This window comes from Electrophorus electricus, chromosome 10 (genome assembly GCF_041902795.1).
Source record: "Electrophorus electricus isolate QZ-2024a chromosome 10, ASM4190279v1, whole genome shotgun sequence".
NCBI lineage: Eukaryota > Metazoa > Chordata > Actinopteri > Gymnotiformes > Gymnotidae > Electrophorus > Electrophorus electricus.
Genome location: NC_137506.1, coordinates 23,704,335 through 23,729,776, shown reverse-complemented (window position 1 = coordinate 23,729,776; position 25,442 = coordinate 23,704,335). Strand labels below are relative to the sequence as shown.

Here is a 25,442-nt window from a genome sequence, read left to right as displayed (position 1 = left end):
GAGGGAGTGGTGCAGGTAAAGCGTGGGACTGGGGGGCTTCTTCACTCCTCCACTAATGAGGATAAGATACAGACTCCAGCACCGTCTGCGTACCATTCGCCTTTAGACAGCCCTCAGACAGCCCACAAGGCAGAGGCTCTGAGGCTGAGCCCTGAACAGGGCGAGCCCACTGTCGAAGTGCTGAGTGGCGTGTGCTGAAACCACAGCTCTTCAGTACATCTCTGTGGTCTCACCCAGACCAAAAGACAGATCTGCTACTCACTTTAATCCTCTAATCGTCTGTGGCAGAATCTTAAGGGAGGTAATGATAATGGACTTAGGAAAGGAAAATGTTTTGGTCCTGCCAGACATGGCATTCTTTTGAACATTCGCTGTCTGTGCGCTCTCAGTTCTGGGACAAAGCACTAAGAGGAACGTGTGACCCCTTCATGCAACACACTGAAGGCCCAATAAGACGCATAAACAGGCCAGACACCAATAAAATTGTTGTGAGAGCCTGTCTGTGACCAGGAGAGCACTACTTAAGTCATGAACATAATGTAAAGATTGGAGACACACAACATCAAATAACCAATGACTGTTTATATCAGCACTATAGTAAATGGCCCCAGTAGGAACAGTAAGAGTAAACGCTATGCTCCACATCACGAAGAAACGCTCCAGCTGCTCCTCTACACAGCCTGCAGACACACACAGACACAGACGCATACGCTGCAGGCACACGCATATGCTTCAGACACATACGCATACGCTGCAGGCACACGCTTACTCCCCAGACACACACACACATTCCAGAACCAAGCAGATTACAGACACACACATCTCCAGACACACACACACATGCAAATAATTGCACTGAATCAACAGCAACTCACAAACTTCACAAAGCCTCCATTAGGTTCCCTGTTAACGGTGTTAGCTTTCCTAACGGCCGGCGACATAGACAGAAACAGCTGCGTTGGGCATAGCCCCGCCTCCCCCATCTTACCACACACACCTCCGCACAAGGACAGGGGGAGAAGTTAATTACAGAGTGAAAAACACAAACAAGAAGAGGTAAACACTCGAATATATTTGCATGCGAGCGCCTCATTCACGCGCCGTGCGCAGGTCCTGATGAGAACACACTCTTTACAGCAGTCAGTGCTGGGCTCCAATTTCTGAGGCTCATCTAAGCTGCACATGAGCTTAATTAGCCTGTTCATTTACAGCCTGAACTGCCACATTCACCGGTCTAAGTGGGCAAACTTTAGATTGCTGTGATTCATTTACTGCACTATGATTGCTGCATGCATAATAAGTCACCCATCTGTTAAATATACTCCTTGAAAATTAATTAGACTTATCAAATTTTGTGTTTTGGGGAAGTCTTGAAAAATAGCTGTAACTAAAACTAAATACAGTTCTGAGAAACTGAGGAGCTATGGTTAATGAAAATGATGCATTTGGGAATATTTACCTCAATACACTCTTCTTCATTTGTACAACTTTAGACATTCATGCAATACACTGAGAACATATTTGCCTGATCCATTTTTCATCCAATCATAGCATCAAGCTAGTTGGTTCAGTAAGTTATTGCTGGCCATCGGAATAATGGGAAGGGTTTGGGTGAGAAATCAGGAAATGCACATTAACTAGTAAATGAACAGGTCAAACGGCCTCTGTAGACCTCAATTAATCTTGACAATTTGGTCTGTCAAGCAACAACATGAAATCCTGCAGCTGTCAACAACATTCTGTTTTCCCATTATCCATCTATTATGGGTGGGTGGGTGGGGGGGGGGGGGTTAGTGTGTGTGAGAGTGTATGTGTGTGCAGCAGATATTTGCAGCTGACCGAGACATCAGAGGGTCCTAAAGCAGGAATGAACTGAATGCCTCCTTTGGGCTAATAGAGACGTCTAGACAAACTCAATAAAGATGCTCAGATAGAAAGAGAGAATCCCCAGAACTCATCTATATCTACACCAGGCACATGGACTGCTGAAGACACACACACACACACACACACACACACACACACACACACACACACACACACACACACACACACACACACACACACACACACACACACACACACACTAATCCACTTAACAATTGTAAAAGGAACATTTCCTGCAATGCTCTCTCTCTCTCTTTTAAACTTATCAAGAATAGTGACAATGGATATTTAGTCCCTGTGTCTGGCAGGAAGAATAGGGAAGGCTGTAAACAGTCTTGTACCTCTCGAGAAATGCCCCCCCCACCCCCCCACCACCATTCCGCATTCAGTCAGGAGAATGCTGGGATGGGGAAGGGGGTGTGGCTCAGGATTACACTGAAATGGCACAATTACATGAGGGCAGAAAAGGCTCTGTGTTAGGGTTTTTGTAGGCTCAGGGTTAGTGTTAGGGTCAGGGTCAGGGTCAGATTTAGTGCGAGGAGGCTCAGTGGGCAGAGAACCTTACATGTGGTACTGTGGATTGCTTTTGTTACACTGCCACCAACAGCGAAAACCCACTACACACCAAACATAGAAATGATGGGGAAAGAAGAAAGAAATGTTGATGTGTTAGTGGTTCTACTAGTAGTTCTGTCTTCTCAGTCTCCTCTCTCCCCCATATCTGAACTCCACACTCATTCGAGCCAGGACAGTGAGCCATGAGACATGACTCGTCTATAATGTTTAACAAATGCTGGTCTTTCTCTGCTACAGCAGACCTATGTGAGACCCTCAACACAGCACCTACACTTTGAAAGCAATTCAGAATGTCAACCATCATGATCTCACAGGTGTTTGTATGATGCAGGAGAGCCAGCTGGGGCACGCCTAAAGCCAGCCTCATTTGCATATGCATGGGGACCCAGTCCAATACGTCTATGGTTTATCAGTGGCAGAGCAGCTCACCAGAGCTTTGCACACACCCTGCACCCCTTTCGCATGTTTACTCTGCACGTCCTTAAACAACCCTGGCTATCCTGGTCATTAATTTGAGCACTTTCATAAACAAAAGTGAATACCAGGACAAAGGTTTTGTTTACAATGCTTGATCAAACACAGTCTCTGATCTTGACTGAGCTATACATAGGGTTGACCCATACCCCCTCCCCCACACACATACACACTCACGCCACCTCTAAATGTGACCTGAAGGATGCGTAAGCATGTTCTCAGTTCGTGCTTGAGGGCTTCCTGGCAGGCTTAGGGGTCACAGTTTAAAGGTCAACTAATAGTGCAGCTTGTGGATGTCTATGTGGCAGTGCTACCTTGCAAGAAATGAGTCTTCAGGAGCACTGCCCCCCAACGCCCCCCAACCATTCCCCCACCCATCACCCTCCTCCACCCCATAAACACCTACCCCACCACACATTCTGCTGTCACACTAGAGGCCAATATCAGCATGCACACACCATATCTCCATTTACCATTTACCATCTATGAGGTGACTGACACCCAAACAAACAGGTTAACAATTTCATAACACAACTTCATAACACTGACATGAACATACTAAGATCCCAAAACCGCCCTTAAGAAACACAGACCCATCCACTAAACTAAACAAAGTCCCTGATTCATAAATCTGCTATACATGAACATAAAACACCCACGCTTACATACACACACATCTCTTATCCATTGATTAGACCCACTATCACCCCTCTTCTCATCTGTTTATGTTGATGGTCTAGCGCTACAAAAACCTCAATCAAGCCCTCTCCACCCAAACAAAGCACAGAAACAGGAAGTGCAACAAGACGGGGACTTCCTCCTTAAGTTCACTTTCTCATGGTCTGCAGGAAAAAGAAAGTCTGGCCTGAGACATCAAAACATGCACAGAAGCCCACTTGGTGCTGCTGATTAAAAATCCCAATCCCCTCTGCCAGGCCTACAGGACAGTGCGGTAGAGGAACACCAGGTCAGAACCCATCCATGGAAATAATGTCAGTGTACCAGATGCCCAGAGCTCAGTCAGTCCTATAACAGATCCCTGAAGAGTGAAACGCCTTAATAGTGATTTTTTACACAGTTTCCAGAAAACTGCCTCTTTTCTAACAACAGCAGCCAAATATAAAGTGGGGGTTTGGTTAAATCTTGTTCCAGGCTAAACATAAAAGGAGAGAATAGCTGTAGTGTCTCACCAAGGTTAATAATTAGTCTCCCCTCTAATTAACTGTCTACAAAATTTCAACCTATATGTGATGGTTTTATGAAGATAAAGGGACAGAAATTTGTGAAGTCTATGATGACATGCACCTTGTTAAATATTACATAGTGTATGTCATGGTGTAAATATTACATAGTGAATTACATTTTTTTAATAACACGAGATCTACTTAATTATTTACTCATTACTTTATTCAACAAACAGCTAAATTTTACACCTTGTACTTGCTCATTAAAAAGGGGTTTATGATAAATCATACTGAATTTATTCAACATTCTAGTTCCAATGTGAATTTTAGTTTTTCATAGTGGCTTTGTATTTTCAGTAATCTTGTAATATCTATATCCAGACTGATCCCTGCTCAATATTTATATTTTAAGTAGCATTATAACATCTGCTCATTGCAAATAATTCAGGCTGACTTTTTGAATGAATAAAAACAGAACACGGGACTAAATGTTGCTGCTTGTGCAAACTCAAGCTTTAGGGTCTTCACACATTCACATTAATCCCTCATGACTTCCCTCATCAGTCAAACGAATGCAACCAGAAGGACAGGTGTTCCCAGATGTGGTCAAACGCAGACGAGGAACTGCGGCAGGTTGTGGCAATGGATGGACTGAGATATTACTCTGTGTGATGTGCTGACATACCAGAGCCTTCCCACAGGAGGAAGTGAGGTATGAACACTGGAGTTCTTCCAAATCTGGAGCGAGCCGGACCAAAATGCCGGGTGGGACAGGACAGAAAGACAAAAGCAGGTCGGCTCTTTCGGAAGCATGCACTCTGCCGAGGTCGAGGGAGCCATCCTGGGAAGGAGAGCACCATTCAAGGAGCGATTAGCCACATTCCCTGGAACACTTCCGTTCCTAAACACAGGCTGCAGGCCAGTGTCATGAGGGTGTAAGAGCAGCTCAGTGTCTGTGGGGTTAGGGAGCCTTCTAGCTAGGGAAAGCCCCCAGCATGGTTCTCCTCTCTCCCACTCTGGATTTGTGCAAGTGGGCTATCTCCCAACACTTCCTGTCAAAACAGGAAAGTTGGCCAGAGACCCGTGTGTGCTGAGCTAAAGACTGGACTGTGCAGGGCGGAGCCTCCGGCTGGGTTATTTTTATCACCTTAACAAAGAGCTGCCACCAGCCCTTCTCACAGCTGTTAACACTTTTCCCATACTGAGCAGTAAGCTTCAGTCTGAAAATCAATTAAAATATACCTTAGACACACATTAGGGTCACATAACTGTGTCTCAGTGTTACACACACACACACACACAGAGACGCACACACACAAACACACACACACACACAGACACAAACCCTATGAGGATTCAGAGGAAATAAATAGATAAGCTAAAGGAGACAAAGACAAAGGAAAACCAATGTGTTTGTATGCGTGCGTCCGTCTCTCTGCTGGAAGGCTGTTTTATATGTACTAGTCCGTGTGTAAAGGTGGGATTTGGGCATGAGTGTATGTTTAGTGACCTATCCCTGGTGTGTAAAGGTGGGATTTGGGCATGAGTGTATGTTTAGTGACCTATCCCTGGTGTGTAAAGGTGGGATTTGGGCATGAGTGTATGTTTAGTGACCTATCCCTGGTGTGTAAAGGTAGGATTTGGGCATGAGTGTATGTTTAGTGACCTATCCCTGGTGTGTAAAGGTGGGAATGAGGTATGAGTGTATGTTTAGTGACCTATCCCTGGTGTGTAAAGGTGGGAATGAGGTATGAGTGTATGTTTGGGAGGGCAGTATGGGATCTCTTTGAAGGCCATCGGGAGGTGTGCAGAGGGGCTCCACTTGGGGTTGGTGCAGAGTACGTTCTTTCATGTGTTCAGGAAGCCACTCAGCGCCAGACACAACAAGCCCTTCACTGCTCTCTCTGATCTGCCCTTATCCATTGTTTAAGAGTCAATTAAGCATTGTCTCATACGCACATACAAACTCACTCTCTGACAAACACGCAGTGTAAAACACACTGATTCTCAGAAACACATACCGTCAGGAAAGCCTTTCTGAAAAATAGCTTAACTCGCCCAGGGGGCCTTACAGTGCTCTGCCACCTGGACAGTTTCCTGTCTTGCGTGCAAAAAATGAGGCATATAATAGATCATAAATACTCCATTAATTATACCTGTAACAATTCCCAACATCGGATTCAATGGACAAAGTACTCAAGAACAATACGGTATTTATTTCATGTGCTAGATTCAGTGATCAGTAACCAGGTAGGGAGGTTTGAAGCACAGCTTACACAACTGCTATCAACACTGTCCTGCCAGTCACACCATTCCACTGTGATGAACATCAGCACTCTCTACACCCAGCCCCTGCCTGCCTACCAGCCTGCATGCCAGCTGTAGGTGTGAACAGATGCATGAGAGAATGAGGGCCTTCCTGTGGGCCACTGTTAGACTGAATACAGGGCATCCTCAGAGATGAACTGCTGTTCCTACAAAGGCAGGATGCGAGCAGGCAGAGGTGAGGAGGAGGCCCAGGCCAACCTCCCCCGCAGGTGTTCACCTTGCCTAGACAGACATGTGTGTGGGAATCTCGCTTTGGATGCAGGAAGAGTCATAAAAGGTGCAGGGAAACTGACCAAGATAACGGCCGCAGGGTCGAAACTTCTTGGCAGGAAAAAGAATGTTACTGTTGCTGTAAATGCTGTGGATGTTTACCTCGGCTTGCTTTCAGCAGAATTCCACCCTAAACATGCTGACAGCATCAGTCACAACTTGGTAATAACACACACGCATACACACACACTTGGGTGGACTACTCAGGGTTAAAGCATTCTAAGAGGTGCAATGTATACGATCACAAAATGGCTGGAGACAAATGAATTGGAGTATTCTGCAAATAGATATAGATGAGCCCATCAGCCGTTCAAGTCAACACGATAAAGGCTTTAATGATCTCGGCCAGTGAAAACCAAACCAGAGGTTTGGCATTGTGGATAATGGCTACTTTACTCTTCCCTCACAACACAAGATTAGTTTATGGCTGCAACACATCAACACCCTCATCCAGACAAACCGCAAATGTGTGGAAAAACCCTGTTAGAGAATAAGTATGCATTCATGGCGCATGGAACAATAGGCTTTTATCTGTAATACTTTGCTTGGTCATAATGTGAAAGTGGAGCATGAGACACTCTCACACCAGCTGCTCCCTTTTGCCATGATAATAATCTATCATGGGTGCACCTGAGCACAATGTTTAAAAAGCAGCAGTGTGACTGACAATTAGCTTGTGACAATAAAACTTCAACCAAGACACACAACATGCTGAACAAAGGAGCCGAAATGCGACACATCCAAGCTCCCAGCCCTCCCGCAAGTTCACGGTCTCGTGCCGAAGGCCCACCTGCTCTAGTTAACGGCACAAGAGTGGCCACACTGAGGAGCGGAGTGCGTGGGAAAGATAGAAGCGGGCCTCATAAAGGGAGGTGCGAAGTAAACTAGCTGACACACAGCAGGGATAAAACACAAGCTCTGCCACGCTGACATCATAAAACCTCACTAAAGTAACCACAGGCTAGGAGATGGACAGTTCTATTGTGACATCATAAATGGTGTCATGGTAACAGAAGGGGTAATAGAGAGTCACTTCAGCTGTGACATCATTGCTATGGTAACAGATTGGTAATACAGCTCGCTTCAACACTGAGTGAGATCATAAACATTGTCATAGAAGCAGGAAGGGGCACTCCGGTTCAGTAAAGGACTTCTAAGACACTGGTAAAGTACATGGTCATTGAGAGACAAGGGCTAACACAAAACCAAGCCAGAACAAGAGTGAGCGCATCCTATTGGTTTATTTTGTTAATACCTATTGATTGCATAATCTACAAATAGGCAAGTTAACTTAAAATGTAGCCTGATACTGAAGACACTTGGATTCCATAGTGCATAAGGTGAAACTATAAATGTGAAGCAAGAAAAGCACTCAAGAGTCATTATCTGAGCAAAGTCTTTAAGGCTTTCAACTTCAACTCAAATAGAGCTTACAGCAGCTGGTTAGATCTCTGGATATGAGAAAATGCGTTGTATGTATGAACTTTTTATGACCCTTAGCCCCCCATCTCACTGAGCACACAGGAGGGAAGCTGACATACAGTGTCAGATTCAAACATATATCTCTGTGGGTCTTTAAAAGGCCATTTATCCCGTTATCTCGCCTAGTTGAAGTTCAAGGCCCATTCTATTAGCGAAACAGGAAGCTATAGCTTATAGTGAAGTGTTACAAGGCTCCATAGATTCTGCTTGTGTGAACTGAAGGCATCCAGCACAGACTGAGATAAAGATGGAGATAGAGATGAAGATAGAGCACCTCCATCTTCACCGCTCAGAACACAAGGCAACCTGACAACTTAAAATCAGGGCCAGGACATGAGACAGCGTCCAAGATGTGAGGCAGGGGGCTAAGACATGAGGCAGTAACCAGGACATGAGGCAGGGTCCAAGATGTGAGGCAGGGGGCTAAGACATGAGGCAGTAACCAGGACATGAGGCAGGGTCCAAGATGTGAGGCAGGGGGCTAAGACATGAGGCAGTAACCAGGACATGAGGCAGGGCCAGGACACGATGTTTTGTTCCTATTTAAAGTAATACAACCTGAAAAGTGACTATATTTAAGGTAATAAAATATGAAAAATGAAGAGACTTTAAAATGATCAGGGTTGTATGACAGGTGCACCTTCACACTGCACGGCAATATCACACAAAGCATGTCACATAGTGACATTTTGACAGAATTCGAGTGTTCAATAGTTGATAGAATGAAGGAAAGAATGCTTTTTAACACAAAACAGGAACAAAGCATCTTTCAACAAGCAACAAATTTTCCCTCTTTATGCATAAATAATTAATTAAATAAATAAATAGAAGCAGCTATCATACAAATGCAGAATATTTCTTTCAGTCACAAATTTGTGACACAGTATACAGGGAGATGTGCACATTCGTGTACACATGAACACGCACACACTCACAGGCCCATGTGTGTGCCACACACGAAGACAGACCCTCAAGCAAGAAATGAGCCAGAGCATGAACTTTGACTAGCATTTCAAAGCCAAGATTTATGGAACCCACATATGAGTGTGAGTTCCAAACAATGGGGGATAAATTAGGGCATTCCAAGGACACAACACATCACACACACACACACACACACACACACACAGCTATTTTATTAGGTATATCTGTTAAACTGCTCGTTAATGCAAATATCTAATCAGCCAATCACATGGCAACAACTCATTTAGGCATGTAGACTCATTTACGTATGTAGACATGGGAAAGGGAACATTCAAACTGAGCATCAGAATGGGGAAGAAAAGTGACTTTGAACGTGACATGGTTGTTGGTGCTAGACTGATGCAACATTTGAACGGTAGGGTCAGAATTTGGCATAAACAACATGAAAGCATGGATCCATCCTGCAATGCATCAACGGTTCAGGCTGCTAGTGGTGATGTAATGGTGTAGGGGATATTTTCTTGCCATACTTTGGGCCCCTAATATCAGCTGAGCATCATTTGACAATCACAGCCTACCTGACTATTGTCGCTGATGTTGTCCATCCCTTTATGACCACAGTGTACCATCGTCTGATGGCTACTTCCAGCAGGATCATCCAGCATGTCATAAAGCTCAAATCATCTCAAACTGTTTTCTTGAACTGTACTTGAAATGGCCCCCACAGTCACCAGATCTCAATCCAATAGTGCGCCTTTGGTATGTGGTGGAATAGGAGATTCGCATCATGAATGTGAAACTGACAAATTTACATGATGCTATCATGTTAATATGGACCAAAATGTCTGAGGACTTTTTCTACTACCTTGTTGACCCATGAAGAATAAAAGCAGTTCTGAAGGCAAAAATGGGTCCATCCCAGTACTAGCAAGGTGTCCCTATTAAAGTGTGTATATATACACATTTAAACATAAGTCCTTCCGCACTGACTCCATTCACCACCAGCTGCTTTCAGCTTTATTGTAAATGTGTGACAGTTGCTTATGTTCCTAAGAGTGGCTGAGAGATGGGACCCCATCTGATCCAGACAAATGTGACCTTTGATATAGAAAGATAAAATGCACACTGAAACAAATTGTGAAATGCACCTAGACACAAACACATACTGCTACATACTGCAAAACATACTGCATTGTAATGATCTTCAGCTTTCAGAGGTCGTTTGGCAAACTGGAGCCTCTTTTGTGATACCCTTCTTTATACTTGTATACTGGTATATACTTATACCAAAGTTTAGCGCTCACTTGTAAAGCTCCCAATCATGGTTACGGATGTGTGAGTATGTTTGTTTTTTATTAAGAGAGAATTGGTAGTGCAAAGCTGTACTTGCATCAGCACCTCATGAAAAGGGGGGTGGGGTGAACAGTGACTCGTTATTAAAGGGACAGGAACTCAAGTTGTCTGTGCTGAACAGGGCAGTTTAGATCGAGTGAGAAGGGTTTGCATTTTAACCAAAGCATGGCCCAAACATTGCTTTAAGATCCCAGGGAACCATGTTAACTTGTTTTAAAGAGGCATGTCACTCAAAGGTTCTAGAGGGAAACAGCCAAGAGCCCTCTATTTGTGGTCAGATCTAGTGTGTGGGTGTTTCAGTTCGTCTCTCTCCTCATGGTCTAAAGGACCAAACATTGTAGAAGACCAAAATTCAATTGTTCTTTGATTAAGAAGATCTGATTGAGGTAACTAAGTATGGCATGATTTGGCATCTCCATTACTACTGCTAACAAGCTGGTTCATTCATTCAGCAAGATTTATCCACAAGAAAAGATTTATGTTCACACTAGGCCTATTTTGCCAAAGTATAAATACTTATAACTTAGATTTCTACCAATATCAAAACTCAGCATACCCTGTGCAATTGTTGTGGGCCCAGAGCTGCTATTTAAATTGAGCTGATACTTTTATCCAAAGCAACTTACAATTATGAATGAGTACAACTTGAGCAATTGTGGGTTAAGGGCCTTATTCAGGGGCCCAACCATAGCAGGGCTTGAAACAGCAATCTTCCAATTATAAGTCAAGTATCTTAACCACTGAGCTAAAACTGCCTTACCAGTTTGCTAGTTTGAAGAAAAAACAAAGACTGTCCAAAGTGACTCTTCTTCCAAGAGCATTTACATACAAGTTAAGTCAATTTCTTTTTGAAAACATGTATATACTGTGTATTTCAGATGTTCTAGTTCTCCTGTAGAGCTAATTGTATGAAACGTGTTTTAGTGTTCAAATTCTCTCAAAGACCCCAATTAGGAAGATTAGGGTTAAGCCTAGCACTGAAGATGTCTGGTACAGATATTAGACCTGCCCTACATCTCATGTGCCACAAACACAAATGCTGTAGCTGTTTATTGCGACTGGCCAGTTGAAACAGTCCTGTTATCCTGTGCAAGCCAAAACAGGCAGTCAGCAGACAGACAGCCAGACGTCTGAGAATATAAGCCTTCAGAGCCACCAGGAGACAGCCCTACCTGTTCACTTCTTTATCTGTGCGGCAGTCTGCTGGCTCTGATAACAGACAGCCCCTGGCATCAGACATCAATCAGACATTGGGTATACACCTCTATTTAATGCCTCCATCTTCACACACACACACACACACACACACACACACACACACACACACACACACACACACACACACACACATACACACACACAGGAACTTTCATACACACAGAGAGCCCAAAGACTCCCTGGAGCCTGTTTCCCATGTCATGCCCTCTGGTGCTTCTTCCAACAGAACGTGATGAGAGAGATGCAGTTACTGTTAATCTGGATATGTCAGCATGTTTCCATGCTCTTTCTTCATCTACACATTAAGACTGAATGCTCTCATACCTCCTCTCTCTGCTGCTCCTGCCCCCGTTCTCTGCTTTCGTCTGTTCCTCTCTATCACTCCTCTGACCTGGCTTCTCTGTCCCCCTCAGTCTCAGCTCAGGCCCAGTGTTCCACAGTCAGCACACTATCATTCTGTTACTTAAATACAGCACATGGGCTTTGGGGCAGACATGGAGAAGGTAACTCCTATTATTGAGATTTCTATCAATATCACTACCTCTTAGGAACACAAACTTCAGAGATTAAAATATTATATATATATATATATATATATATATATATTATATTCCTGACAGTACACAAAACTGCATGGGAGACATCTGTCTATCCATAGGTTAGTTCACTGAAACCTGATGCCACGTTAAAGAAGGCTCAAACTGACAGAGGAGACATAGGCCAAACAACAAATAGCTAGACTAGACACCTCTATGCAACCAATCTCTCTGTCTCTCGCGCTCCTTGTCACTCATCTTCCCCAAAATATAACCAATAAACCATTTAACCCCACACATCAATCTTTCACAGAAGTGGACTTTGGGTGGGGTATTTCTAAGTTGCACACTAACTAAAATAGAAACCATTATCCATCACGGCATTACTAGTGTCACATAACATTTATATTACCATCCCAAATAACATTAACAGAACAATGCTATATCACTCGCTCGGGAAGGTGTAATTACAATCTGTTTAATTAAGTAACAAAATATTAAAATACCATTTCCTAACTTCTCTTGTGACTGCACAGGGCTGTCTTTCTTATACACTGAGTGTATAAGCAAATATATGGGAAGACTGACCCATGTGCCCCTAGTGGGAGAAGTGTGTAACTTCACTGTGCATTAAAAATCCAAACCCAGCTTCTGGAGGCCAACCTCACAGTCATTCACCAAGGCCTGTCAATCAACAGGAATGACATATGTAAAATTGCTAATCAGTTCTGGCTTATCTTCAGGAAAACATATGCTCACATTGAGGAAAAGACAAAAATCTTGAGGAAAATTATTAGAAAAAAAAAAACAAAAAAACACCCATTTTTATCTTGCCACCATAAAGTGACACGGCAAATAAAACAATTTAGCTTATCAGCTAAATACCCATGTTATCTCTGAATAGCCTCCTGCAAAAAACAAGTTCAAACGCTGCTGATTGTGCATCGGTTACCAAGGTTTACACAAGCAAATGTTAGTAGCTATGGATGCAGTTCACTGAGCCTCCATCATTTCCTGTGGTTCAGCTTCCGTGGCCCGAGGTGGAAGATGAAAGGTTATGAATGAGGTGAGAGCTGCATGCAGAAACCTGCGCTGGTAGGCGGCCACTGCGACCAGGCGTTCAGCCTGTGCCATGATGTACGCCCACCATGGACCTCTGCCAGCACTTCTACTCTTCCAATCAGAGGGTCCACTACAAACTGCCTTACTGGCCAGACACATCAGTGCAGTGCTCTGCCCACTGTGGAAGGCAGAGATGCTGGCACAAGCACTGAAATTCTTGCACATTTAGGTGGCATTTCCAGAAGATCTTCTCAAACGTACATGTATGTCACGCCCCACTCAGCTGAAAAAGGTTTTGAACAATGTGATTTTTAGAAGGAAACAAGGATCACCCAAAATAATCTCATTATTAGAAGGTTTGGTATATTCTCACAAATAATACAGAGATACAGAGACCACAGGGATGCTGAAAAAAAGCTTTGTAAATCCTGCTGGTGCCCAGCTCAAACCTCAGGAGCAAGCACGCGGCCCCCGGGGCTCCTAAAAGGTGACTGATTTATAGCAGCTGGTTTGGTGTGTGCAGGGCTGTACCCCCTTCAGGGCTCCAGGAGAAGGGATGGGCTGAGCCTGTCGAACCAGGACTTCCAGTAAGCTCTGCAGCTTTCCCTTTTACTGGACCGCCTTCCCACGAGAAAAACATGCCACATATGGCAGGAAGAAACCACTGTTGCTGGTGTCATCAAAGCAAAGTATTACCTACCTAACTCAAGCACGCAGTCGTAACAAAACAAAGTTCACATCAGTTTTCCAGACGGCTCAGATAAGCTCTCCTAGAAGCCTACTCAAAGGTTTATGGGGTGTTGGAGTGATCACAAGGTTGTGATGTGGTTTTGCAGTTCTATGTAAAAGTGGCTTCAAAAAGCCCAAATTCATTCCTTACAATGGTGCATTGATACTGGCTATGATGTATGCACGAGCCGAGAAGTGTTGATGTGTTTTACATCACTGCGTATAAGAGACTCAGACTCAGAATCAAGCTGACTTATTCAGCTTTATAGTCTGGCTGGGTCACAATTCAGTGTGATAGAGGCAGACCATGCACACTAACCTTTTCCTCATATCCTTTCCCAGAAAGACCAAACACTCTGACCTTTCATGTCAAATACAAACATGCATATTCTCCCTCAAATCCTCGCTCTTGCTTGTTCACTCTCTCTCAATCACACACAGACACAGACACACACACTATTTTTCCTGGAGAACTAAGTCTTCATAATGAGCCACTAATTTCCCAAATCCATCCATGAATATCATTCTGACAGTCATTTGCCTTAGAACAAGGTTAATAGGAACAGCATAGGAAAAGCTCATGGCATCCACTGTATCAGGTGACACATGTGGCCAGAAAATGGCCAAAGGCTGTGGAAGCTTTTGACCTGCAATATGAAAGCGTTTCAGACGTCCTGCAGGTTATAGCAGAAGGCTTTGGAGATGTAGTGACCAACCGAGATAGATGACAGCCACTTCAGTCCCTCTCTTTAGACAATAGCCACGAAAAGCCCCCCTCCATGCACCAATTCATCTTATTAAATTTGATACCATGTAGTGTGCAGCCCTGTCCCACAACAATGGGAGGGGTAACAGCTCTGCTCCATATGGTAGAGTTGATCTAACACAGGTGTCCAGCTCCTCAGTCTTGTTGAAAGATCTCATAATTGCAGTGCACAATGCAGCTGGAATCCAGGGCTGGACTGGAGAGTTCTCAGGTTCCTTTTTACTGGTTAATCTCTATTTACAACACAGAAGTTTCAGGATAATTCTGACCATTTGAGTGTCCCTTTAAAAGTCATGCCAGCACTGCTAAAATAGCTGTGCGCTGAATGCTTAAGGCTTTGTGACATGTTAAGTACCAAGTCGTTTTTTTTTTTCTCAGTGAATACTTTACCCATTTTACTGTGTTAAGCATGCGGGAATTTCAACAATTTTCAACACTGACACTGAAGTACATGAAACTTATGAGGCACAAGCTGCAGCATTCATTGTGTGAGAAGAAGTGGTCATTCTTCAAAGATATCAGCTAAAGGAATCGCTGACAATAAATAATAAAACAAAGGACTGTGAGCACCGTGGGCATGGCCTAGGTGGGGGGGGGGGGGGGTCAGCCCCATTAAATGCTGTGGGCCATGAAGAAAGACTAATTGCCACCTGTGAACACACACACTACAGAAGACTATAAAGAAAGGGCCTGTCACCATAGCTTCAGTGCTGACCAGGCAGTTTCTGAGCCGGGCATCACTGTCAGCTAACTGTACAAGTATGCATCAGAGAAAGAGCCTTGGAATACCCAACACACACAGGGCTTACATACAATACACTTACAAACCCAGCGCTTGCATACACAACTCCTACAAGCCCTGCACTTACATATTCAACATTTAATTCCAGTGCTCATAATTCCCATGCCCCAGCCCTGTTCCCGCTGCTTACCTGGTAGAGCAAGTAGAGCGAAAACCTTGGGTCCTGGGAATGATTCCAGAAAACACATTTATCATTATGACAGTATGTGTAAGTTATTGTTGAGAACAGCATCTGCCAAATGTAAAATGTAATGGAATTTAGCTTACAACAGTTATAAGTCCAGCACTCCTTTATCCAGCACTTACAACTTCAGTGCTTATATACCACAACATAACACATAACACATAATACAAGCTACACTGTGTTCTGTCTTTTAAAAGTCCAGTACAGTGTGAAGACTGCATTTCAATGTGTACTCGATCAAGCTGGTGTGTGGGACTGTGAGGAGTATGTGCTATTGAGTTTCCTAACAGTGTGTACTTGATCAGATTGGTGTGTGAGGAGTGTGTGCTATTGCGTTTCCTAACAGTGTGTACTCCATCAGGCTGGTATGTGGGATTGTAAAGGGTGTGTGCTATTGCATTTCCAAACAGTGTGTAACCTATAAGGCTGGTGTGTGGGACTGTCAGAAGTGTGTGCTGTTCCGTCTTCTGACAGTGTCTAGCAGCTCCCATTTAAATTCCACATTTAATCTCAAAAGTCCAGAAATGGTGTAATGAACAATCCTTCTGGTGGGCAAAAGGTCACTAAAATCTAAGTAACTTCCAACTCTGCTAATGCATATACTGAACAGGAAAGGAAGACCCAAGTTTGAAAGTTCACCTTGCAGGTAACGAACTGTGAAATAAATACTTTATGCAAATCCCAGTCACTGCTACCTCTCATAACAGAAGGAGCAACCAAAAGCAGCATCTCCATGATGTTCCACACATGCTCTCCACTTGAATTCAGCCAGCATGCCAGATTAGGGTAAACTGATCTCCATCATACCTCATACCCTATATACTTATATCCTAATATACTTCAAACATTAAAACTCTAAATTGTACATTTTCATCCTTAATTGGTCAAGCAAAACAAGGTCGAAGGGCAAACGGCAAATCTTAGCAGCTGATATCAGCTGGGTCTTGGAGTTCAGCACAGGTAAGCACTCAGCAGCTCCACCTGGACAATGTCTCCTTTCTGATCTCCAGGTGAGGAGCCCTTCCCTCGCAACCTCCAATAGAGCTTGTGCCCACAGCTTCTGCCTTCTCCCCCCCTTTACCTCCGGACCACACAAGACCAGCACTGCAGTCTGGAGGCCAGGACCCCTTTAGTTCCCATGCTTAACCAATTACACACACATATACATACACATACACATACACATACACATACACATACACACACAAACACACACACACACACACACACACACAAAGACCCCTCTGTCCCCTCTGGTAACCTGAAGTAAGGATAAGGAGGGTCAAACAGAGATGGGGGAGTGTAATCCTACCCAAGTGTGAGATCTTCCCCTGAAACACCACAAAGGAAAGCAGAGCACCCAAGGCAAGCCTTCACAGAGACTCAGACAGCAATAAAGAGTTGAGAGCCTATATTTAACAGTGGTGGGAATTTGGAGCTGGGTATACAGAGCATACAGGAGCACTTTGAATGTGTGGTGAAGGTCAACTGGGTGTCCATTTCCTCCCTAGACCGCACAGCGAACCTACTCGACTATTCGCCCCCCACCGCACACCCCCGAGGGCCATGCAAAAGAAGGGAGATAAGCATTGTTTCCCAAAACAATAGGCCACTTCCAAACAGAGCCTCACTCTACATGCTCCCAGGCCTTGAGACTCTGAGCGTATGGTGCAGAAAGTAGCAGAAACATATTCTACATGAGCATGACTGCATAATGCCAGTCAAGCAAACATTCTTAGTTTATTCAGCAATCACTCAGTTTATTAAGTGACGGATCCATTTGTTTGCAATTAGGGTGCATTTTATCAAAGATCTCTGCATCTTATTTTGATAATAAATACATATTTTAAGATGATTATGTATATGTTAATATTTAGATTTAGTCCCATATAAATTCAGAAAGTATATTAGTTTAGGAAATATCAGTGTCTTCCAGACTCCTTTATGGCCAAGAAAAAGGACTTCATCACTCTGAAGTGCTGTGTTCATAGGAGGGTTTTGACCTGTTTATACAGATTCTCCCAAAGCATTCAGAGATCATCTCATATGGTCTTGACAAGTGAAGGGTTCCAAAACACATGAATAATTGAGTCTCTCACATTATTAAAACCATTCCGCTATGACTTGATTCGGTTAATCGCTGCTCTCACCTTGGGCCAGAGAGCATGTGGAGATCTCTGCCATAAATGACAGAACATGTTCTGTTTCTAGAAACTGACAGAATTGCAAAGTTAGTCTGGATTGGCTTTAGGTGATGCTAACTTCGTAGTTATGGGGTTATTTAAAACTCTGGACACTGCCAATATATTTGATGGAGACAGAATGACCTACAACTCAGTGGAGACTTTTGTGCATGCATGTGGTCTCCACAGTGGTGTGGTAAAGGGTTAATCCCATTCCAAACTGGAAGAGTTCTGTAAACTTCATCTCAATCACTGCCATTCAGCATGACTGCTACCTTTTCACCAATAATCTGATGTGATCAGTAATCTGATAGGATCAATAATCTGATATGACCAGTTTTGTTATGAAGGCAACCAAAAGTGTTCATTTAGAAAAACAGTTCACGGTGCTCTTAGCAGGCAACGCACCAGTGGAATGCAATAACAGGAATGTTCACTCTAGAGATCTTTAGGTACAAGGTTGGGGTCAAGAGGTTATGACACTAACAAAGATCCATATCACACTGCATCAGAGACATCACACAGCCAACAACACAAGGTGACAAATATTTACTTAAATATACAACATATGACTTATTTCACCAACGTATACGAGCTTTACAGGTGTTGCGAATTCGTGATGAGAAACGGATCAGTGAGACCTTGGTCTTGTTTGGTGTTTTGTTTTGGGGGGTTTTGTTTGTTTGTTTTGTTTTTTGTTTGTTTTTTCAGAAACAATATCACTTTTTCACTGACCTTCAGCGAAGCTGGGTCAATCAGCGCGAGGGCTTGCTTCTTCAGCTCAGCTACGATCAACTGACATTGCTTGCACAAGTCTGCCTTAATGTCGTCTCTATCCGATTCGGAGACGCTCACGGAGCCTGCGCCTTCGGGAGGAGGTCGGCTGGCGCACCTTGCGTCCTCCGCCGAATGGAGCCTCTTCCGCGGACTCCAATCGCGTTTGAAGGATGACTCTGCGCTGGGACACCCCTCAACCTTAGGAACGAAAGACAACAGTGGCTTCTTATCTGTCTCTGATTAACAACACATTCTGCAAACGTACAGCACGTGAAGGCTGCGCTTGGAAAGATACCGGCCCCGCTGCAAAGGTTGTTGGAGTGTGGAAGATATTCAAAAGTTGTTCAAGCTAATTAAAAACATCTCAGTCAGATTGTAACTTACAGTGAACCGCTTGGTCTCGGACGGATCCTGTGCAATATTACCCTGAGTCCTATTCATCTCGGTTAAAAAAAAATAATTATCACGTCGTTTTGTTTAAAAGTAACCGTATGCTATACACGTTGGTTAGCAACACGGTTGCTCAAGTGGTAGTAGAAGCACCGTGGAAAAAAACAGGTTTAAATTGCAACAGAAAAGTTTGGCGTTGTAGTCCCATGGCGACGTGGAAAAGCGGTGGTGAAGTTTGGGCTACTGTTAATTTGCGCACTACGCAGCCCTGTAAACTAACTGGAGGGGCGTGGCGGGTTTGCGGAGCGCACACCATTTTATAGCCTTTGAGAAGCGTCAAACCGAAAAATTAAGATAAACTCCCTTTGGTGTCTTCAGTAGATCGAAATAATCATAAACCATATATCAGATTTGTACATGCATACAAAAAGATGATAAAGTTGTCTTAATGGAACAGCAAAAAGGGCAATCACACTCAAACCGTATTTTTAATTTAGGTTATTGGAAATTCTAGTGCTGCTTTAAATATTATTTACAAATCCTTCATTTTAAATATTTTTCTTCAATTTGCATATTGGAAAATACCATTAAATTAATAATAAATCCAAGTTGGTCGTAAATTGTCCTTTTATTCAAGTTAAACGTGACCATTTTGCTACCGCGACTGACGCGCGTGAAGTCAGATCGTTATTTATTACTCTGGCGCCACCATCTGACAATTCTTTCAAATTACAAATTGCATCCTTTGAGGTTGAAAAAACTAAAATAATTGTTAAATATTTAATTAATATGCAAATATTTGATGTTGATGATGCACTGTGATCACATGATTGAAGTCCCAGCCCAACTGGTTTTTCCTTTCCCCACTTCTTTGTCTGTCAGGCGTAGTCACACGATAAGAACAATCAATATTGCTTCAAAATAAATCTCAAAGCACAGAACTCAAACGTAATGCACCGAGTTCTTTAATTCGCACACACGCTGCATCGCCTATATGGAGCTTATGCAGAAGCAACAACTTGCTTTTATAGCCTATTAAACAAAAACCGAAATCATTATTAAGTACACAATACTACAGCTATTGAATCGTTTAAACCGATTGAAACTGGAACCTGGCGTGAAGCCCGAAGGCAAATGAACCTTTTTGGTTTTTGGTGTCAGACACTCAATTAAAAGACCTGATGATTCGTCCAAATTAAAGGAGCCGGTAATTACGGTAATAACGGCATCCCAAATTTGACAATCTAGAAAGCGTCCCAGATTCCATTGTGTTCATACTTTTTTGAAAAGCCACTTAATTAAGTGCACTAAAAACTTTGATTCATTCCTTTAATCCAATTTCGCTTTACACTTTCCATGAGGTCAACGGAACTTGCGCAGAAGTAGCTGGCATGAAAGACCGTTATGTGTGATAACGAGTGTAGACACGGATTTGTGGGTGAGTGATTACCCGTTCGTCTTGATATTAGCTCTACAATATGCTATAGGCTGTTCTACTAATTGCTTTCGCTCGACCGTGGCGAGCTCGTTGTCTGACCCACACATCATTACACTGCCGTCTGCAGAACTTGTTGCCCGAAACGCTGAAACGAGTCCACAGCAGCGGGATGTTTAAGCATAACGGTTCTCAGATTTCTTGCCTTGTGACAAAGTTGAAGGTACAAATGGACGGTCCGTCAGTAACTGAGAATGAGAGCTGCTTTCGGTCCTGAAAATAATAAAATGCCACTCCCGTGTAGGTATTGAGAAATCACAAATTGGCAACCTTGCACATATTTGCTGCCAACTTGTAGAGTGTTCCCTTGCATTTTTGCCACTTAAATTCACTTACCTTTGCTTTTCGTTTTAATAGATGACTTGTAAATCCAAATATTATGTCAGAGTCCACAAAGAATGTTCCCAAGTCAATGAGACTGGGGTTCGGTTTGTCCGATACGGATGAATCTTCAGAGTTTTGTAAATCCATTGTTAGTTATCAGGTTGAACAGAACTGATCCGCCTGTTTATGTCGAATATGGAAAAGTCATTTGCGTTTCGCTCCGCGGAGTCATTTCACATTTTACCAAAATTTTGCTTTTACCCAGAGATGCCCTGTGTCTTACATCCAAAGGATAACTCATTTACAGCGATTTCCTTTATCCGGAATGGGTCTTCTGAGTTATCTTTATTGTTTAAAAATATTGTTTATCCCAAATGTCCAAACAACCAACAAGCCAAATATTCCACCCGTAATCCAAGCGCTATAACCAAACAGCAAATATCCCTCTGAGACACTTTCCTTACCACTAACTATCCACGCCTTGTCTGTCTACACTGCAGGTCCACGATTGAAAAAATCATGTTAGTATTTCGAGGACCACCTTGAGCAACTCCACCTCTTTCTCTCTCTCTCTCTCTCTCTCTCTCGATCGCTCGCTCGCTCGCTCGCTCGTTCGCTCTTTCTTCCCAGCCTTATTTACTTATGGTCCGTGCTGACGGGCTCACATTTTGCGCTGCCAGTGGGCTTTTATGCGTGGATCGTGCTGGTTCTTCTGCCTTGCCCCACGTGGCGCAGCGCTTAGCCCAAGCGTTCTCACCCCTGGGATCTGCAGTGGTCCCGAGTCAACTGAGCTGGTACAAGGTCCCAGTGAAGATGTTGCAATCTGATATTGGTTTTGAAAATGAATAAAGTGTATATATATATATATATATATATATATATATATATATATATATATATATATATATATATATATATATTGGTTTTGAAAATGAATAAAGTGTGTATATATATATATATATATATATATATATATATATATATATATATATATAACAGCGGGATATATGGGTGATAGAGCACAAAACGGGCTTTGAGAGTGTTTTATACGGAGTAGAGTACCTCACTGTGGAATTATTCTCAGATTTTGTATACCTAAGTATTTCCAACACACACACACACACACACACACACACGAATGCACAGAGAGAGAGAGAGAGAGAGAGAGAGAGAGAGAGAGAGAGAGAGAGAGAGAGAGAGAGAAAGAGAGAGAGAGAGAGAGACGCACACACGTTTAGTGTAAAGGTGAACTCGCATCACGCCTGTTTCCAATTAAGCATTTGAAGCCAAATGGTTTCAGAATAGTTACACTCTCATATTACAAACGTATCCGCCTAAACTATTGTATGTGATTTTTGATCAGTTGTGGCTTAATCTGTCACGAATCCACCTAATTATTCTGCGCTCTCAGGTTGTTTAAAATGTGTAGCAATCGAGCGGCCTAAATTCTAAGGTTATTGTATTAGATTAGGTTGGTTATACCCTGACTCTGGAAATACAGGACATTACTGCTGGTCTCTTAATACAAATCTTATCTTGCGCACACAGAGGACCTCCTTGTAGATAAGCAGGCAGACATCACTGACATAATAAAGTCGTTTCCGTTTTGAAGGAGCCGTCAATGCTGCCCGATTAAGAAAATGGGGCTGCTGATTTTAGACAAATTCGACCGTGAACACAATATCACAGTATTTAAGAGCTTCAATAGCTCGTGTTTTGTACTTTGTAGAATCGTCACATAATCCTATGAAACCCTACACGCACGTGCGCGCGCACATACACGTGTAAGCACGCGCACGCACACACACACACAATTCTTTTTGAGATGACAGGGTGGTATGGATCGCAGCTTCTTAAAAGGTGGGGGTCACTCATACGTTAGTGTTTTAGGACCTGATGATTACACTCCGCTATAAAGGTGATTTACCACTTGCAGCCTCTAACCTATCTGCTCTCATCGCTGGCGTGGTCACCCCTACACGCTGGATGAGGCACGGCAACTCCGACATGCTGATGAAATTCCGCGAATAAAGTCCCAGGGGAGTCCGACTCGACATCTGCTGCCGTGGTGCATGTAGGCAAATCGCTCCGGGCTGTTCATCAGCACCGCTGAAATATCTTCCTCCTCACACACTAACCAGGTTCTGCCGTTGGGCTTTAAGAAGGCGCGTTAAGCAAATATGCTGTTTAGGCGCACTGCTGAGATCAAAGGGGGAGATAGCTGCGTCTTTGTCGGCTAAAGACCGTAACTGATTGTGCGCTAATGAATTATTTATTAAAAGACACCGGAACATAAGACTATTGAAAATGCAAACATGTAAACATCAAAATCCCGATGGCCTCCTTTTGAACCCATGATTCACTTACAAGGAAAAACCTATTATCTACCGTCCAAAAATACAGTTTTGTAGTTTTCAAAGAGCATTTTTTATTGAAATACTAATTTTTAAGTATTTTAATGTTTAAGACTTTTAAGGTTAAAGGACTGGAAAACATCCATAATGTACTGTTTTTTGTTCGCTGTGTTGTGTGAGCGCTAATCGATTGTATTTGAATTTCAGTACTTATTTGCCATTCGTGAGTCTCTCTTCAGTCTCTTCGATCTTGCGTCTTTCACTTGTGTCCAACAGCCTATAAGACACTGGATTTGTTCACTAATAGTTTGATATTTGTATAGTGCCAATGGCATGAATCGGTTCAATTTCTTTGTCATAATGAACTAATGAAACTGATTGAATGTAATAATTGCACTTACTGATTCTTACCAACAGTTTATTTAGATAGCGCCATTTCTTTAAGGTCGCTGCTGAAGATAATAAAAAATACAGAACGCATGCCATGAGCCAGATTAAGATCATCGTATGCACAGAAATACAAGCAAATACATGCACAGATATACAGGAACAGACGGATACCGTCTTAATTCAACAGATATACGGGAACAAACATCTTAAAGCAAGTTAAAACGAGAACTTTCGTGTAAGGCTCTCTCTTGCCATTTATTTTCATTTTTCAAGCTTCTGGGTATATGTAGTTTGTTCCGTACTTGGGAAGCATAAACAAATGACAAAATACATGTTCAGCACCACGGACAGCACCCGCGTTACGCGCTGCAAACGTGTTCGATAACGTGTTGGCGCAGACTTACGTTTCGCTACTAATCAAAATAAAAATCTTTGGCGCCTGCGAGCAGATGTGAAACCTTATACACATTGCTTAGAGCATAACCTGAAAACTGAAAGCATGAGTACAAGAAATTAATTATTCTGTAACAAAAGAACACAAGGGGGCATTAGAGAGAGAGAGAGAGAGAGAGAGAGAGAGAGAGAGAGAGAGAGAGAGAGCGATAGCGATAGCGAGAGAGAGCTTATTGTACATATAATATATTTTTTAAAAATTCGAAATATATTCAAATTTAGTTTCGTTCAATTAACTTTTATTGCCAAAATTATTTAAATAGTATTAAAATGCCATGTCCAAACCTTTCATTTATTTCACCGAGTTCGTATTATTAAACTCCAGGAGTTAAGAGAGAAAACACCACTGTTCTTAAATACAAATACAAAGGTCCATCGCAGACCTGCAAAGGTATCTACAAATACAATGGCGATTTTCAAAAGCTGAATTCGACTAGGCTACACACAGCATCAGCGAGGCCTCTGCTCCAGAGTTAATATACAAACGAAGCCGCTTCTCCTTCCTCTGTTGTCGCAGCACCACAGAAATCGTCTGCCTGATCAAGTGGTCCTAAACATTTCACAATTTTGGGACAGAACTGTTGAACTGTTAAGAACCACTGCATCAGAGAGACCAAAAGAACCCGAAGTTCGATGAGTTCCTTATATCAAGGCGTGCAGTACGGCCATCTTCAAGTGTTGTCTTACCGTATGGTGTTTGAGTAGAATATCATTCCGTTAACAGTGATTTGATTTATTTGAGGTCCATCACATATAAAGGTAACCACAAAAGAAAAGAGAAAGAGCTAAAACAAAGTCTGAGGAAGACGTCTTCCAAACAGTGTTCGTCCCCGATAACACAAATTGTCAGTGTGGTGCAGTCTTTTATACTGTGTGGTGAGAGAACTGTTCACACAAGCCTTTTCAGTGAGACTGGAATGACGGCCACGCAGGTCCAACCGGCTCATCTGGGTTCCAGCGGCATCAGGCGACTCTTAGCCTGCTCTCGATCAACAATGAGTACTGCAGTGAGAGACTCATGCACGTTGGAATCCTCGAAAATTCTTTACATGTGCATTTTCAAACACACACACACACTTCTTAATATTCATCATAAAGCCTGTTTCTCATTGTTGTATAGGAAGGCTGACCTTAGTAGAGGTCAGGTGCCCACCATCAGATCTGAAAAATTAAAAGAAAATATAATCTAATATGTAAAGGTTCGAGCGTAATATATATATATATATATATATATATATATATATATATATATATATATATATATATATATATATATATATATTTATTTATTTATTTTTATT

General features: G+C 42.7%; 1 protein-coding gene and 1 long non-coding RNA gene across 3 annotated transcripts in view; both read right to left on the bottom strand.

The window, feature by feature from the left end:
* kif26ab (kinesin family member 26Ab) overlaps positions 1-21,489 on the bottom strand; it is a 75,816-nt gene extending 54,327 nt beyond the window's left edge. The window contains exons 1-2 of one of the 2 annotated variants that reach the window (XM_081721871.1): positions 20,957-21,489; positions 18,694-18,933 (exon numbers count right to left, since the gene is read on the bottom strand). In XM_081721871.1, coding sequence (XP_081577997.1) covers positions 18,694-18,933; positions 20,957-21,091 — 375 coding nt within the window. In that variant the 5' untranslated portion in view covers positions 21,092-21,489. Of the gene's footprint in view, positions 1-18,693; positions 18,934-19,119; positions 19,374-20,956 lie in introns of those variants that run through there. The other variant, XM_027000277.3, reaches the window with a different exon arrangement.
* A 2,930-nt stretch (positions 21,490-24,419) lies between these two features.
* On the bottom strand, positions 24,420-24,979 carry LOC145659436 (uncharacterized). The gene is made up of 2 exons (XR_014125654.1): positions 24,829-24,979; positions 24,420-24,691 (listed from the first exon to the last, which is right to left on the bottom strand). It is a non-coding gene; the product is annotated as an uncharacterized LOC145659436 (long non-coding RNA).
* Positions 24,980-25,442: the final 463 nt, after the last annotated feature.